Consider the following 17,018-nt stretch of genomic DNA (forward strand, 5'->3'; position numbering starts at 1 on the left):
CACCAGTCCCCGCCCAGCCACCAATGACATAATGGGGTTCCTGCCATGAAAGGTAAGGAACGTCATTACACTACATTTGAATGCCATCAGCAGGCCACCCCACTGTAGTAACTACACATAAGGAAGTTCCTCGTCGGCATGACATCACGTCAGACGGGTTTACAACAGGTCCTGACAGGGCCTTGCCAGGAGTGCACAGTTAAGTACAGAGCCCTCGGGGGTGAGGGTCAGGCTTGGGCAGTACCCTAGCACTGTGTTGGGGGGGCGGGTATTTTTGATCGGGGTGCCCTTTGAAAATGGCTGCCAGGAGCCGAGTTTTCTGGAGTGAGCCCACTCCACCAGCATGGCATCATGAGATCCACCCCTTATCTTTTTTTTCTTCATGTTTGCAAATATGGCGGGAAAAAACAGCAAGGCAGCTGGCCAACTGCACTCTACCTTTCGTGCTAGAGACAGCATTTAGGAAAAAATTGAAAACTCCTGCCTGCCGAGGCCTTCAGAAAAGCATCGAGCCAATAAAGCAGCCAAGGTAATGCACAGAAATAGCTGGGTAGTGCGGGAAGGACTCTCTCCAACCTGTTCCAAGTTCAGGTTCACCAGAGAACCAACATCCTGGAAATTCAACTGCAAAAAGCCTCACAGCTTACTGAGAGCCCTCTTCTTAACAAACCTTCACTTCAACTAAAAACATCAATTCACCTAAGAAATTAAAGGCCTGTCATGAAAGAGACCAAAGAACAAAGAAAATTACAGCACAGGAACAGGCCCTTCGGCCCTCCAAGCCTGCACCGACCATGCTGCCCGACTGGACTAAAACCCCCTACCCTTCCGGGGACCATATCCCTCTATTCCCATCCTATTCATGTATTTGTTCAGACGCCCCTTAAAATTCACTATCGTATCTGCTTCCACTACCTCCCCCGGCAGCGAGTTCCAGGCACCCATCACCCTCTGTGTAAAAAACCTTGCCTCGTACATCTCCTTTAAACCTTGCCCCTTGCACCTTAAACCTATGCCCCCTAGTAATTGACTCTTCCACCCTGGGAAAAAGCTTCTGATTATCCACTCTGTCCATGCCCCTCATAATCTTGTAGACTTCTATCAGGTCGCCCCTCAACCTCCATCGTTCCAGTGAGATAATTATACATTGTAATTGCGTTGTTTTTTTCCTCCTTCTGTATCTAGTCTTTGCATGAGTAATCATAGAATCCCTACAGTGCAGAAGAGGCCACTTGGCCTATCGCGTCTACACCGATCCTCTGACAGAACATCTTGGTAGAATCCCTCCAGTGCAGAAGGAGGCCATTTAGCCCATCGAGTCTGCACTGACCATACTCCCACCCAGATCCTAATCCCGTAACCCCACATATTTACCCTGATAATCTCCTGACACCATGGTCAATTTAGTCAATTGAACCCAGGTCCCTGGAGCTGTGAGGCAGCAATGCTAACGACTGTGCTGCCTGCGTGAGAGTCAGGTAAGTGTGATGTGATTTTTTTTTTAAACCTCCAAGGCAAGTATGGGACTAATAAATAACTTTCATTTTAAAACTCTCAAAAAGTCTTGCTGCTGATATTTAAATTGGGCAACTACTCTGGTAAGCAAATACACACACCTCACATACAAAACGTCATTAATCACAGACAATAAGAAAAAGCATAATTCTGTCCATGAACTCCCACCCACCTGACGAAGGGACAGCCTGTTCCGAAAGCTCGTGGCTTTTGCTACCAAATAAACCTGGTGTTGTTAGACTTCTTACAGTGATTCAACCCCCAGACCTCTCTAGCTGTACTCTGTTACCATTTAAGATGTACCTTCTTTCAGTGCAACAGGCGGCAATCATGTTGTATGCACTGCGACCTCTCAAATGCCTGGGACCAGGTATTTTGGAATTTTATAAATTTATTGAATGATGTTACAATGCCTGATCACAAGTGCATGAACCGGAAAACTACTTTGATATGAATATTTTACTTGAAACATAAACACAACATTATAAAGCAGTAATCAAAATTGTTTTATTTACCCAATCCCTGCATCTTCCATGTTTCTGCTCCTTAAGTACTATACTGAAACAGCCTGAGAGTTGCTTGGGTCTGCTGCAGAAAATTCTGAACAAGTGTTTCTGAACAATAGATTTCCAGACTGCAGGGGTTACAGTGTATTAGATTTTAAGAATTAAATCGGTTTTCTTCCATATAATTTGAGACCTGCAATGATTCTAGTTAGGTAAATCTACTTTCCAGTCATAGCAAAAAGAAACTCCATGGGCGTGTATTTTATGTGGAACAGAACTTCATTACACCAAGATGGACTTGTCGAATCCAGGTATGGATAAGTTGGAAATCATTTGGATAGGATTGAGATACATAAAGGAAATGAAACAAGCTCTTGACATCTGTTATAAATCTTCAGGTCAAGTGGAAGGGTTTGACAAAGAGATTTGTAGTTAAAGTCTAGATAAAGATATGAAGGAAAGAAATAGAAGAAATGTTGATAAGAGTTACATGAAAGCTGGGAGAAGGTTAGTATTGCACATAAACATCATACGATAGTTGGGCTGAATGATCTGTTTCTAAGCTGTACGTTTTATATAATTCTATAACTCTGTTAAGCCTCCTTCCCAAGTGGTATGTAACCTTTCAATACTCTACATTTAGTACTTCTAAACATGATCCACTTTGCTTCTATGCTTTTCCTCTCCAACAGCGCTGTCCAATCCAATTTCCTTAGTTCACCCCTCAGAATCTGCCTTTCTAAAAATGAATGCATCTATTGTACTCACTCTTGTTTCCATCATGAGACTAATCTTAAATACTACCATATTGTGGTTACTGATGCCAAAATGTTCTTTGCTATACTATCCCATGTTAGTAACTTAATATTATGTTCAAAAGCACCAGTCGGTAGGTTCCTAGACCATGTAACAATCCAGGATTGTGCCATGCAACATATTTTGACTCTTGGTTACACACCTTACACATTTACCAATCTATCTTTGAGAAACTAAAATCACCTAGAACAATTGCATATCTTCCGGTATACATTATACTTATTTAACTACAAAGCTCCCTGTCAAAACCTTCCACTTGACCTGAAGATCTATAGCAGATGTCCAGAGCTAGTCTCGTTTCCCTTACGTGTCTCAATCCTATCCAAATGGTTTCCATTTTAGCCATACCTGGATTAGACAAGTCCATCTTGGTGGAATGAAGTTCTCTTCCACATAAATAAATGCCCAGAGAGTTTCTTTTGCTATGTCTGGAAAGTAGGTTTACTTAACTAAAATGATTGCAGAACCAGGTCTCAAATTATCTTGAAAAGAACCTGTTTAACTCTTAAAGCTTGATCCATTGTAACCTCTCTAGTCCGGAAACCAGTTGTTCAGAAGGTTTTTGAACAGACCCAAGCAACTCACAGACTGTTTCAGTACAGCACTTTGGGGGCTGAAACATGGAACATGCAGTATTTGGGTAAATAAAACAAGTTTGATTACTGCTTAATAATGTTGTATCGCAACTTTACGTTTCAGGTAAATGTTTATATCAAAGGTGTTTGCCAGTTCCTACACTTGTGGTCAGGCATTGCAACAACATTCCACACATCCATAAAATTTCAAAATCCCGAAATGACTTGCTTCCAGGTATTCAATGAAGACGTTACAGGGCATACACATAATTGCACTGAAGGAAGATGCATCTTAAATAGTAATAGAGTACAGCTAAAGAAGTCTGAGGATGTAGCAAATGTAATGGATGGATTAAAAACATCTGCAAAAGCAACAATGAAAGTAATGCAAGGAATAAGGTGAACAAATATCAGTTCATAAATTATGAAGATAATGTTGGTATGGTGACCCAACAAATATAAAACCTAGGATTATGGAGGTTAATAAATTGGCAGGATAGCCTGAATGAAAAATGAGGTTTGAACAGCAGAAATATAAAACAAATTATAATTGTTTCCACTATTTGGGCTATTGAAAGACCCAGAATATGATTTTTAAAAATCAAATGAATTTTTGTGCATTTAGAGAGTCAGCATTAAATTCACTCCAGCACAGAAATTATATTGTATCGTAATACGTAGAAATGTCAGATAAGGCATTCAACTGGCAGTCAAAGGAAAATGAAAGAATAAGAAACCAGACCCAGGTGTACTTAAGTAACAGGATATGCTGGAAATAATCTGGCAGCATCTGTGGAGGGAGAGAAACAGAGTTAATGTTAAGGTCCATGATCTTTCACCAGAATAGGACATGGATAGAGATGTAACTGGTTTGAGCAAGTACAGAAGTGGAGGAGAGGAAAGGTTAAAAGAGAAGTCTCTGATAGGGTGGAAAGCAGGGACAATTAAATGGCAAAGAAGATGATAGTGCAATGTAAAAGGAGGTTGTAATGGGGCAAGTAAAGAAAGCAAAGTGCTGTTTCAAGGAGGTGCAAATGAAAAAAGTAGAATCACTCCCAAAACTGGAGCCCAAAAACGAAAAGAATAAAAAAGGAAAGAAACCGGGCAAGAGATTTTAATTGTTGAACTTAGTATTGAGCCTAGTGGGCTGTAATGTGCCTAATCAAAAGATGAGATGCTATTCTTCGAGCTTGCTTTGAGCTTCATTGAAACGCTGTAGGAGGTTAAAGTCAAAGTGGGAATAGAGTGAAGAATTAAAATGACAGATAACCAGAAGCTTAGGGTAACGTTCGAAGCTCAATGGCAGCTGTTGGTGAGGATTCTGTTCATTCCATTTATCGCTCACTTTTTTCCTTTACTTGTCCGATTACTGCATTTTGTCTCATACCATCATTATTTTGTTATTTAATCTTCTCTCCCATCCAATCACATGGCTTCCTTTTGTTCTCTTCCCCACCCCCACACTTCCCTGCCTCTGTGTTTACTTATAACCAACTACATCTCTAATTTTTTCCAATTCTGATGAACGATCATCAACCTGATAGATTGGGCTGGTTATTGTGAACCCCCTCCTTTCCCCATACTGGTCATGTTTTCAGTGACAAAAGGGGCGGTGAGCACGTAAAATACAACAGATGGCTAGCCTACCATGTCCACGCCCAAGTTGGTCCCCATATTCAGGTAAGCAGGCAGGTGCTGAAATCAGCCTGCCATTTTTAAATCAATAATGAATGGGCAATTGCACTTGTTACCAAGCCAATACATTGGAATATTGTGCTGCCCATGCCATTACCATGGACTGGTTGACAGGAGTGTGTCGGTTATTTTTTAGCAAACTGCTTAAAAGTGGGAAGTATGCTCCCCCCACCCCAAAGATGTTGCCGCCACTTTGATCCTCCCTGCCTGGCTTCCAAAACACACTGATCTCCCGACCCCGGGGCTCCTTGATCCTTCACCGTCCAAAACCAGGGACTTCCCTGTGTCCAGAAGCCGTGTCCTCTTCATCTGCTTTCAGTGCCCACAATTGAGTTCTGGTGTGGCTGGGGTCACTGGAGCTTGGCCAACAGCTATCGATGGCAGAACTTACTTGCACTGAGGCGGGAGAGACAAGCAATACAGATTCCTGTAAAATTCAGCCCATAGGCACTGTTTCACTCCCAATAAATGTTGCCACAGCTACTGAGTATTTCTCGCATTTTCTGTTCTATTTCTGATTTCAAGCATGCACATATTTCTGTTTCTGAATTTAGTACAACCTTATTTAAAGCAGCAGTTAATGAAAGTTGTGATATCCTTGACCCTCCATTTAGAAATAGAAGTAGTGTCCCAGAGTTAAAGTACATAACATGGCACCTAAGTTTATAAAGGGAAATAGTTATCAAAAAATTGCATCCTGCTAAGCATTTTCTGGGTGAAACTTTTGAAGTTACCCAGATCGAGGGATAAATATACAGCTAGGTAGATATGCTATGATGGGAGGAAATCAACATAAATTTAAAGGATAGGGGTCTAAAAATTACACACTCGGACTATGGAAGTGTTGTGGCCTTAATGATTTTTGCAAGGATTTGGATGATGTGCTGCACAAGATATGTTCATGAGGGAGGAAGGCACATGTTATGAACTTGGATTTACCACAAAGTATTAACTTGGGTTTGATGGTCAAAGTTTTTCTCTTCAGCAATCTAGTTGCTTGCCTTTTAAATAAAGGTTGCTTCTGACTGCTCAATACCTGCTAGTGCCCTAGTGGGAACCATGTGTATCCACTAATCTGCCTTGTGATCCAGACCAAATCTCCATGTCTTAAGCACATGTACTTCCTTGAATCTTTATAGGCAGACCAAGATAAGGTAACATTTGGTTCAGTTTGGAAACTGTCTTGTTATTTTGTAGACCATATGCAGAGTACTTAATATGATGAAAGTTGCATAATGCAAATAGAACATAGAACATAGAACAGTACAGCACAGAACAGGCCCTTCGGCCCACGATGTTGTGCCGAGCTTTATCTGAAACCAAGATCAAGCTATCCCACTCCCTATCATCCTGGTGTGCTCCATGTGCCTATCCAATAACCACTTAAATGTTCCTAAAGTGTCTGACTCCACTATCACTGCAGGCAGTCCATTCCACACCCCAACCACTCTCTGCGTAAAGAACCTACCTCTGATATCCTTCCTATATCTCTCACCACGAACCCTATAGTTATGCCCCCTTGTAATAGCTCCATCCACCCGAGGAAATAGTCTTTGAACGTTCACTCTATCTATCCCCTTCATTTTATAAACCTCTATTAAGTCTCCCCTCAGCCTCCTCCGCTCCAGAGAGAACAGCCCTAGCTCCCTCAACCTTTCCTCATAAGACCTACCCTCCAAACCAGGCAGCATCCTGGTAAATCTCCTCTGCACTCTTTCCAGCGCTTCCACATCCTTCTTATAGTGAGGTGACCAGAACTGTACACAATATTCCAAATGTGGTCTCACCAAGGTCCTGTACAGTTGCAGCATAACCCCACGGCTCTTAAACTCCAACCCCCTGTTAATAAAAGCTAACACACTATAGGCCTTCTTCACAGCTCTATCCACTTGAGTGGCAACGTTTAGAGATCTGTGGATATGGACCCCAAGATCTCTCTGTTCCTCCACAGTCTTCAGAACCCTACCTTTGACCCTGTAATCCACATTTAAATTAGTCCTACCAAAATTAATCACCTCACATTTATCAGGGTTAAACTCCATTTGCCATTTTTCAGCCCAGCTTTGCATCCTATCTGTCTCTTTGCAGCCGACAACAGCCCTCCACCTCATCCACTACTCCACCAATCTTGGTGTCATCAGCAAATTTACTGATCCACCCTTCAGCCCCCTCCTCTAAGTCATTAATAAAAATCACAAAGAGCAGAGGACCAAGCACTGATCCCTGTGGTACTCTGCTAGCAACCTGCCTCCAATCCGAAAATTTTCCATCCACCACCACCCTCTGTCTTCGATCAGACAGCCAGTTACCTATCCAATCGGCCAACTTTCCCTCTATCCCACACCTCCTCACTTTCATCATAAGCCGACCATGGGGGACCTTATCAAACACCTTACTAAAATCCATGTATATGACATCAACTGCCCTACCTTCATCAACACACTTAGTTACCTCCTCAAAAAATTCAATCAAATTTGTGAGGCACGACTTGCCCTTCACGAATCCGTGCTGACTATCCCGGATTAATCCGCATCTTTCTAAATGGTCGTAAATCCCATCCCTAAGGACCTTTTCCATCAATTTACCAACCACCGAAGTAAGACTAACCGGTCTATAATTTCCAGAGTCATTTCTATTCCCTTTCTTAAACAGAGGAACAACATTCGCCATTCTCCAGTCCTCTGGCACTATCCCCGTGGACAGCGAGGACCCAAAGATCAAAGCCAAAGGCTCTGCAATCTCATCCCTTGCCTCCCAAAGAATCCTAGGATACATTTCATCAGGCCCAGGGGACTTATCGACCTTCAGTTTATTCAAAACTGCCAGGACATCCTCCCTCCGAACATCTATTTCCTCCAGCCTATTAGCCTGTAACATCTTCTCTTCCTCAAAAACATGGCCCCTCTCCTTGGTGAACACTGAAGAAAAGTATTCATTCATCACCTCGCCTATCTCTACTGACTCCATACACAAGTTCCCACTACTGTCCTTGACCGGCCCTAACCTCACCCTGGTCATTCTTTTATTCCTCACATAAGAGTAAAAAGCCTTGGGGTTTTCCTTGATCCGACCCGCCAAGGACTTCTCATGTCCCCTCCTAGCTCTCCAAAGCCCCTTTTTCAGCTCATTCCTTGCTAACTTGTAACCCTCAATCGAGCCATCTGAACCTTGTTTCCTCATCCCTACATAAGCTTCCCTCTTCCTTTTCACAAGACATTCCACCTCTTTCGTGAACCATGGTTCCCTCACTCGGCCATTTCCTCCCTGCCTGACAGGGACATACCTATCAAGGACACCCAGTATTTGTTCCTTGAAAAAGTTCCACTTTTCATTAGTTCCTTTCCCTGACAGTTTCTGTTCCCAACATTTGCCCCCTAATTCTTGCCTAATCACATCATAATTACCTCTCCCCCAATTGTAAACCTTGCCCTGCCGTACGGCCCAATCCCTCTCCATTGCAATAACAAAAGACACCGAAATGTCTTGGGTCTGCATACTATTACAAAATAAAGTAAATGTGTACTCCAGTATATTTAGGATTCTTAAAGTAGAAGGATTGATTTGCTGTACAATCTACCGCATCAGAGGTGACAAAGTTACCTCTTCCTTGCAGCTTTTCTATTGCTTTAGCCAACATAACCTGATCCCTTGACTGAGTACTTAGATATTAACATTGGTTAATAAAAATTCTTCTCAGACTAACAGAGTTCTAAAACAGTTGTCAACACCAAGGCTCCAGATTGCACACCTGCTTATGGGTAACCAGCGTGGTACTGCCTGGGGAAAACTACTCTGTTTTAGAACAGCTTTTTCTCAAAATGTACATTATGATGGTTGATTTGGGGGAGAAACAGTAAGCATAATCTCGATTGTAACAGCATGGAAAAGGAACAAAATCTTGAAGCTCTAGCTCAGAAGAGGGAAGTGCATAGTCAATTTAGATTTAACTGCTTTACCCAGTGAATGTGGAATGGACTACCCAGAGAGGTAGTGGAAACAGATCCTATGGAAATAATTAAGGATTAGACAGATATTTGAGGGATTTGGGGATTTGAAAGATACTAGTTTGGGACCAGCCAGATGTAGAGCTGAATCTTTTCCAATTCTGTGCTTTCCTTTGTTCCTGAGTACGGGAAATTGAAATAATGACAGATGATGCTCAAAATGCGCAAATTAGTTATCATCTGAAAAACATAACATTTTCAATGAGGCCCTTCATTTGGACTCACTGTCATTACTCCTTTGTACCTAGACTTTCAAAACATTTAAATTGCTGACTACTTTTATATTACATTTTATCCAGAGTGCAAGAACATAAGAAACCATCTAATACTTACATTTTTTGACGGCCCTTCGGGATTGAAGTTGTATTACATTTTTAAAGGCCAGGTGAATATTATAAGAATGATGGAAGGAACAGTAAAACTGTCTGGCAAGCTTTTACTGAAGATTATTGAACCATTCTACGCATAGCCCAGGAGCCTCTAACAGCTTAAATCTTTGGAAAGCTTGTCAGAACTTACAGCAAGGTGTTGGCCTTGAGATGTGATTTTAAAAAAACTGAAGTGTTGGGTACATTTATGGACTGTGTCGTACAATCCACTTCTGGAATTGATAGTATATGAGCTGCTACAGCCAAGCAGCTGGCTGGAAAGGGGTAGGTGTGGTGGTGAGGGTTGTAAGCCAAGGTGTGGAAGAATAATCATTGAAATTTTTACATTGAAATGTAAAATGTTCTTTTTGCCTGTGAAGGGAAATCCTGTAAATTGGAGATTTTGGTAACTTGTATATGCATCAGGGTTCAAGTCTGTATATATGCAAATAGCATTGTACTCAAAGATTGGTTGATTATCACACTCTCGTAAAGTAAATAGTAGTAGCATGGGGCTGTTTATAACTGTTTTGTACAAATTTGAATGAAAGAAAAACATTATTGGTCTCTAATGAAGGGAACATTTCTGCAGCTATAGTTTGAGATTTTTAAAAGCTCTTCTTGCTTTTGTAGGTCCTTCAGGAGTTGGGCTGAATGAGCTTAAAAGAAAACTGTTGATTAGTGACTCACAGCACTATGGTGTAACAATTCCACGTGAGTATGAGACATTTTTCTTTCTCCATTTAAACAATAACCTAGAGTTATTTATACCCTCCAGCAATGACATAAGTGTCAAACCTATTGAGTTTCATTTACTCAGTTTGTCCATCATCAAAAAGGTCTTCTAATTATTTGTCAACAACATTTATTTTTTAACAGTCGCTTTCGAGCTCAATATTTTTTAGTCATTCTTGAGATTCTTCGAATTTTTTGATTCATTCACAGGGCGTGTGCAGCACTCGCAAGGTCAACATTAATTGTCCATCACTCATTGCTTTTGAGAAGGTGGTGGTGAACTACCATATTGAACAGCTGTAATACAGGCACAGTACTGTAAGGAAGGGAATCCCAGGATTTTGAGCCAGATACAATGAAGAAACAGTGATACATTTACAAATCAGGATGGTGTGTGACTTTTGGGGGAATTTGCATGTGATGACTTTTCCATGCAGCTGCTGCCTGTTATGATCCTGGACCAGACCTCCAAGTTTTTGGTACAAACCAGTTAGAGACTGACAACCTTTCGTTCATCAGCAAATATTCTCACTTCTGACCTCACGTTCAAGGGATGAAGCAGCTGAAAATGCCTAGGGATGTCTTCAGTGACGTCCTGGAGCTAGGATAATTGGCCCCAACAATCATCACATCTTCCTTCGTGCTAGGCATGACTCCGGCCAGTGGATAGTTTTCCACCTCTTTCCCATCGACTTCAATTTTACCAGAACCTCCTCATGCATGCTCAGTCAGAAACCGCCTTCACGTCAAGGGCAGTTACTCTCATCTCACTTCTGAAATTTAGCTCTTTTGTCCATGGGTAGAATTCTTCCAACCAGCCTTTGCGGGCGGATGTGTTGAATCTGGTGGGAGTCAACAAAAAGTCAAACCTGCCGGCCTAAAATCCTATTGCAATTCCCCTAATGGGGGGGGGGTCTTTCTTCCCCCTGGCAGGTTGTACAAATGTTATTTGCATTCCTTTGCAACACATGAATGGTCATTAAAACAGCAGACCGCTGGCATCCCATCAGGCCTTTTAATCTTGCGTCACACCCACGAGAATTTACGTCCGCGTCAAGCCCAAATTACTAGTGAAAGGCGTGCACAAGGCATCTCTATTTCACCAGAGACTGTAAGGTGAGTACAACAGCTTTCTGCCATAGTGCTGCATTGCTCCTGATGTGCTGTTCACTGGGCAGACTGGTTCCTGCCTCTATCTCTATGCCAAACTGGTCGTCATGGACAGCACTGAGCTGCTGGACCCATGGACCCTCCTGTGTCACTGAGTCAGATCAATACTGCTCCAAGCATTGAAGTGTACAAGGGTCTCCTTGATCCTGATGCCACACAGCAGTGTTTATCTGGACAGAACTGTGCTGTGGAACTCATGGTCCAAATTTCGACTGGGTGTGGAGTGTGAGGAAGGCCAGGGCTGAGGGGGTTGTGGCCTATCAAAGACAAGGGGGCAAGGGCTGTGCAAGATGTGGGAGGCTGTGGGTGAGGGCTCACGATGGTAGGGAGAGGGGCAAGTAGAGGGATGGAGGAGAAGAACAATGGCAAGCAGAAGGAACACCGAGGGGAGGGAAGCTAGACCCCGACAAGGCTTAGTTTAACCCTAAACCCCTGGACTTCAGGGGTTTAATTGTGAGGAGAGATTATACAAATTAGACCTGTTTTCTCTCGAATTTAGAAGGTTAAGGGGTGATCTGATCAAAGTCTTCAAGATACCAAAAGTAAAATACAGAGTAGATAAACTATTTCCACTGGTTGGAGATTCAGGTGACCATAATTCCATAACATTTTGGGTCGTTATGGATAAGGACAAGAGTGGCCCTCGGGTAAGGTTGCTGAATTGGGCGAGGGCCAATTACACCCAAATTAGACAGGAACAAGGGAAAGTGTTTTGAGAGCGGCTATATGAGGACAAATCTATGTCTGGCATGTGGGAGGCTTTTAAAGGCCAGTTGATTGAAGTACAGCACAGGCATGTCCCCACAAAAATGAAGGATAGAAATGGCAGGATTCGAGAACCATGGATAATGAGGGAAATTGTAAGCTTCGTCAAAAAGAAAAAGGAAGCATACGATAGGTCTGGGCATCTAAAAACTGACAATGCCCTTGAGGAATATAGTGAAAGTAGGAAGGAACTTAAACGTGGAATTAGGAGGCTTAAAAGGGACCATGAAATACCTTTAGCAAACAGGGTCAAGGAGAACCCCAAGGGTTTTTATGCATATATTAGGAGCAAGAGGGTAGCAAGAGAAAGAATAGGCCTATTCAAGGACAATGGAGTGAAGCTATGAGTGGAGCCACAGGAAGTGGGTGAGATTCTTAGTGAGTACTTTGTATCGGTATTCACCAAGGAGAAGGGCATGACAGATGTTGAGGTCAGGAATAGGTGTGTGAATGTTCTAGAGAATGTCAATATATCGAAGGAGGAAGTGTTGGGAATCCTAAAATGCATTAAGGTAGACAAGACCCCAGGGCATGATGGGATGTATCGCAGGTTACTGCGGGAGGCAAGGAGAGAAATAGCTGGGACCTTAACAAATATCTTCACATCCCCTTTGACCACAGGTGAGGTTCCAGAGGATTGGAGAATAGTCAATGTTGTTCCCTTGTTTAAGAAAGGAAGCAGAGATAATCCAGGAAACTATAGGCCAGTGAGCCTCACGTCAGTGGTGGGGAAGCTTTAAAGGGGGAGGTGGCTAGATGGGTGGAGAACTGGCTTGGTCACAGAAATGATGTGGAGATGCCGGCGTTGGACTGGGGTAAACACAGTAAGAAGTTTAACAACACCAGGTTAAAGTCCAACAGGTTTATTTGGTAGCAAAAGCCACACAAGCTTTCGAAGCTCTAAGCCCCTTCTTCAGGTGTGGGAATTCTGTTCACAAACAGAGTTTATAAAGACACAGACTCAATTTACATGAATAATGGTTGGAATGCGAATACTTTTACTGGTAAGTATTCGCATTCCAACCATTATTCATGTAAATTGAGTCTGTGTCTTTATAAACTCTGTTTGTGAACAGAATTCCCACTCACCTGAAGAAGGGGCTTAGAGCTTCGAAAGCTTGTGTGGCTTTTGCTACCAAATAAACCTGTTGGACTTTAACCTGGTGTTGTTAAACTTCTTACTTTGGTCACAGAAGACAGAGGGTGGTAGTGGAAGGGTCTTTTTCCGGCTGGAGGCCTGTGACTAGTGGTGTTCCGCAGGGCTCTGTATTGGGACCTCTGCTGTTTGTGATTTATATAAATGATCTGGAAGAAGGTGGAACTGGGGTGATCAGTAAGTTTGCGGACGACACAAAATTGGCAGGACTTGCAGATAGTGAGGAGCATTGTCAGAAGCTACAGAAGGATATAGATAGGCTGGAAATTTGGGCAAAGAAATGGCAGATGGAGTTCAATCCTGATAAATGCGAAGTGATGCATTTTGGTAGAAATAATGTAGGGAGGAGCTATATGATAAATGGCAGAACCATAAAGGGTGTAGATACGCAGAGGGACCTGGGTGTGCAAGTCCACAGATCCTTGAAAGTGACGTCACAGATGGAGAAGGTGGTGAAGAAGGCATATGGCATGCTTGCCTTTATAGGACGGGGCATAGAGTATAAAAGTTGGGGTCTGATGTTGCAGATGTATAGAACGTTGGTTCGGCCGCATCTGGAATACTGTGTCCAGTTCTGGTCGCCACACGACCAGAAGGACGTGGAGGCTTTGGAGAGAGTACAGAGGAGGTTTATCAGGATGTTGCCTGGTATGGAGGGGCTTAGTTATGAGGAGAGATTGGGTAAACTGGGGTTGTTCTCCCTGGAAAGACGGAGGATGAGGGGAGACTTAATAGAGGTGTATAAAATTATGAAAGGCATAGATAGGGTGAACGGTGGGAAGCTTTTCCCCAGGTCGGTGGTGACGTTCACGAGGGGTCATAGGTTCAAGGTGAAGGGGGGGATGTTTAACACCGATATCAGACGGACATATTTTACACAGAGGGTGGTGGGGGCCTGGAATGCGCTGCCAGGCAAGGTGGTGGAGGCGGACACACTGGGAACGTTTAAGACTTATCTAGACAGCCATATGAACGGAGTGGGAATGGAGGGATACAAAAGAATGGTCTATTTGGACCAGGGAGCGGCGCGGGCTTGGAGGGCCGAAGGGCCTGTTCCTGTGCTGTATTGTTCTTTGTTCTTTTGGAGAAGATACTGAGGGACAGGATATTTGCACATTTGTAAAAAAAACTGGACTAGTTAGTGACAGACAGCATGCTTTTGTGCAGGGAAGGTCATGTCTCGCCAACTTGATAGAGTTTTTTGAAGAGGTGACAAAGCTAATTGATGAGGGAAGGACTGTGGATGTGGTTTATATGAATTTGAGTAAGGCATTTGACAAGGTCCCACATGGCAGACTGGTACAAAAACTAAAATCACATGGGATTCAGGGTGGGCTGACTAGATGGATACAGAACTGGCTTGGTTATAGAAGTGGAGATGCCGGCATTGGACTGGGGTGAACACAGTAAGAGTTTTAACAACACCAGGTTAAAGTCCAACAGGTTTATTTGATAGCAAATACCATTAGCTTTCGGAGTGCTGCTTCTTCGTCAAATGGAGTGGAAATGTGCTCTCAAACAGGGCACTGAGACACAAAATCAAGTTACAGCATACTGATTAGAATGCAAATCCCTACAACCAACCAGATCTTAAAGATACAGACAATGTGGGTGGAGGGAGCATTAAGCACAGGTTAAAGAGATGTGTATTGTCTCCAGACAGGACAGCCCGCAAGTCCAGGAGTCAAGCTGTGGGGGTTACTGATAATGTGACATAAATCCAACATCCCGGTTTAGGCCGTCCTCATGTGTGCGGAACTTGGCTATCAGTTTCTTCTCAGCGACTCTGCGCTATCGTGTGTCGTGAAGGCCGCCTTGGAGAACGCTTACCTGAAGATCAGAGGCTGAATGCCCGTGACTGCTGAAGTGCTCCCCCACAGGAAGAGAACAGTCTTGCCTGGTGATTGTCGAGCGGTGTTCATTCATCCGTTGTCGTAGCGTCTGCATGGTTTCCCCAATGTACCATGCCTCGAGACATCCTTTCCTGCAGCGTATCAGGTAGACAACGTTGGCCGAGTTGCAAGAGTAGGTACCAGTACCTACTCTTGCAACTCGGCCAACGTTGTCTACCTGATACGCTGCAGGAAAGGATGTCCCGAGGCATGGTACATTGGGGAAACCATGCAGACGCTACGACAACGGATGAATGAACACCGCTCGACAATCACCAGGCAAGACTGTTCTCTTCCTGTGGGGGAGCACTTCAGCCGTCACGGGCATTCAGCCTCTGATCTTCAGGTAAGCGTTCTCCAAGGCGGCCTTCATGACACACGACAGCGCAGAGTCGCTGAGCAGAAACTGATAGCCAAGTTCCGCACACATGAGGACGGCCTAAACCGGGATGTTGGATTTATGTCACATTATCAGTAACCCCCACAGCTTGCCTCCTGGACTTGCAGGCTGTCTTGTCTGGAGACAATACACATCTCTTTAACCTGTGCTTAATGCTCCCTCCACCCACATTGTCTGTATCTTTAAGATCTGGTTGGCTGTAGGGATTCGCATTCTAATCAGTATTCTGTAACTTGATTTTGTGTCTCTGTGCCCTGTTTGAGAGCACATTTCCACTCCATCTGACGAAGGAGCAGCGCACCAAAAACTAATGGTATTTGCTACCAAATAAACCTGTTGGACTTTAACCTGGTGTTGTTAAAACTCTTACTTGGTTATAGAAGACAGAGAGTAGCAGTGGAAGATTGTTTTTCAGAATGGAGATCTGTAGCTAGTGGTGTTCCACAGGGATCAGTGCTGGGACCTCTGTTATTTGCAGTATATATAAATGATCTGGAGGAAAAGTGGATGGTCTGATTAGTAAGCTTGCCGATGACATGAAGATTGGTGGAGTTGCTGAGTTGGGGATTGTCAGAGGATACAGCAGGATGTAGATAGATTGGAGACTTGGGCACAGAAATGGCAGATGGAGTTCAGTCCGGACAAATGCGAGGATTTTGGAGGATCAAATTTGGGTGTGAATGATACTGTAAATGGCAGAACCCTTAGGAACATCAACATACAGAGTGATCTGGGCATGCAGGTCCACAGTTCCCTAAAAGTGGCAACACAGATGGCCAAGATGATTAAGAAAGCATATGGCATGCTTGCGTTCATCAGCAGAGGCATTGAGTACAAGAGTTTGGAAATCATGTTGCAGCTATATAAAACCTTGGTTAGGCTGCATCTGGAGTATCGCGTGCAGTTCTGGTCACCAGACTAACAGGAAGTGAAAGCTTTGGAGAAAGTGCAAAGAAGGTTCACCAGGATGTTGCCTGGTCTCGAGGGTGTTGACAATGAGAAGAGGTTGAATAAACTAGGATTGTTTCACTGGAAAGACGGAAGCTGAGAGGAGACCTGAATGAGGTCTACAAAATGATGAGAGGCGTAGACAGGGTGGATAGTCAGAGGGATTTTCCTAGGATGGAACTGTCAATTATAAGGGGGCACAGGTTCAAGATGAGAGAAGGAAAATTTGAAGGAGATGTGCAGTGGAAGTTTTTCACACAGAGAGTGGTCGGTGCCTGGAACGTGCTGCCAGAGAAGGTGGTGGAAGCAGGCACATTAGCAGCATTTAAGAGGCACCTGGATGTGTACATTAATAGGGAGGGAATAGAGGGATACGGACTGAGTAAGGGCAGAAGGTTTTTTAGTTTAGTTAGGGCATCATGATCGGCACAGGCTTGGAGGGCCTGTTCCTGTGCTGTACTGTTCTTTGTTCG

General features: G+C 43.5%; 1 protein-coding gene across 5 annotated transcripts in view; it reads left to right on the plus strand.

Moving 5' to 3' along the window:
- mpp7a (MAGUK p55 scaffold protein 7a) overlaps positions 1 to 17,018 on the plus strand; it is a 449,393-nt gene that overhangs the window by 392,462 nt on the left and 39,913 nt on the right. For all 5 annotated transcript variants that reach the window (XM_078233768.1, XM_078233807.1, XM_078233798.1 and 2 more), the window contains one exon: positions 10,113 to 10,193. In XM_078233768.1, the coding sequence (XP_078089894.1) occupies positions 10,113 to 10,193 (81 nt within the window). The remainder of the gene's footprint in view (positions 1 to 10,112; positions 10,194 to 17,018) is intronic.

This window comes from Mustelus asterias, chromosome 2, assembly GCF_964213995.1.
Source record: "Mustelus asterias chromosome 2, sMusAst1.hap1.1, whole genome shotgun sequence".
NCBI lineage: Eukaryota > Metazoa > Chordata > Chondrichthyes > Carcharhiniformes > Triakidae > Mustelus > Mustelus asterias.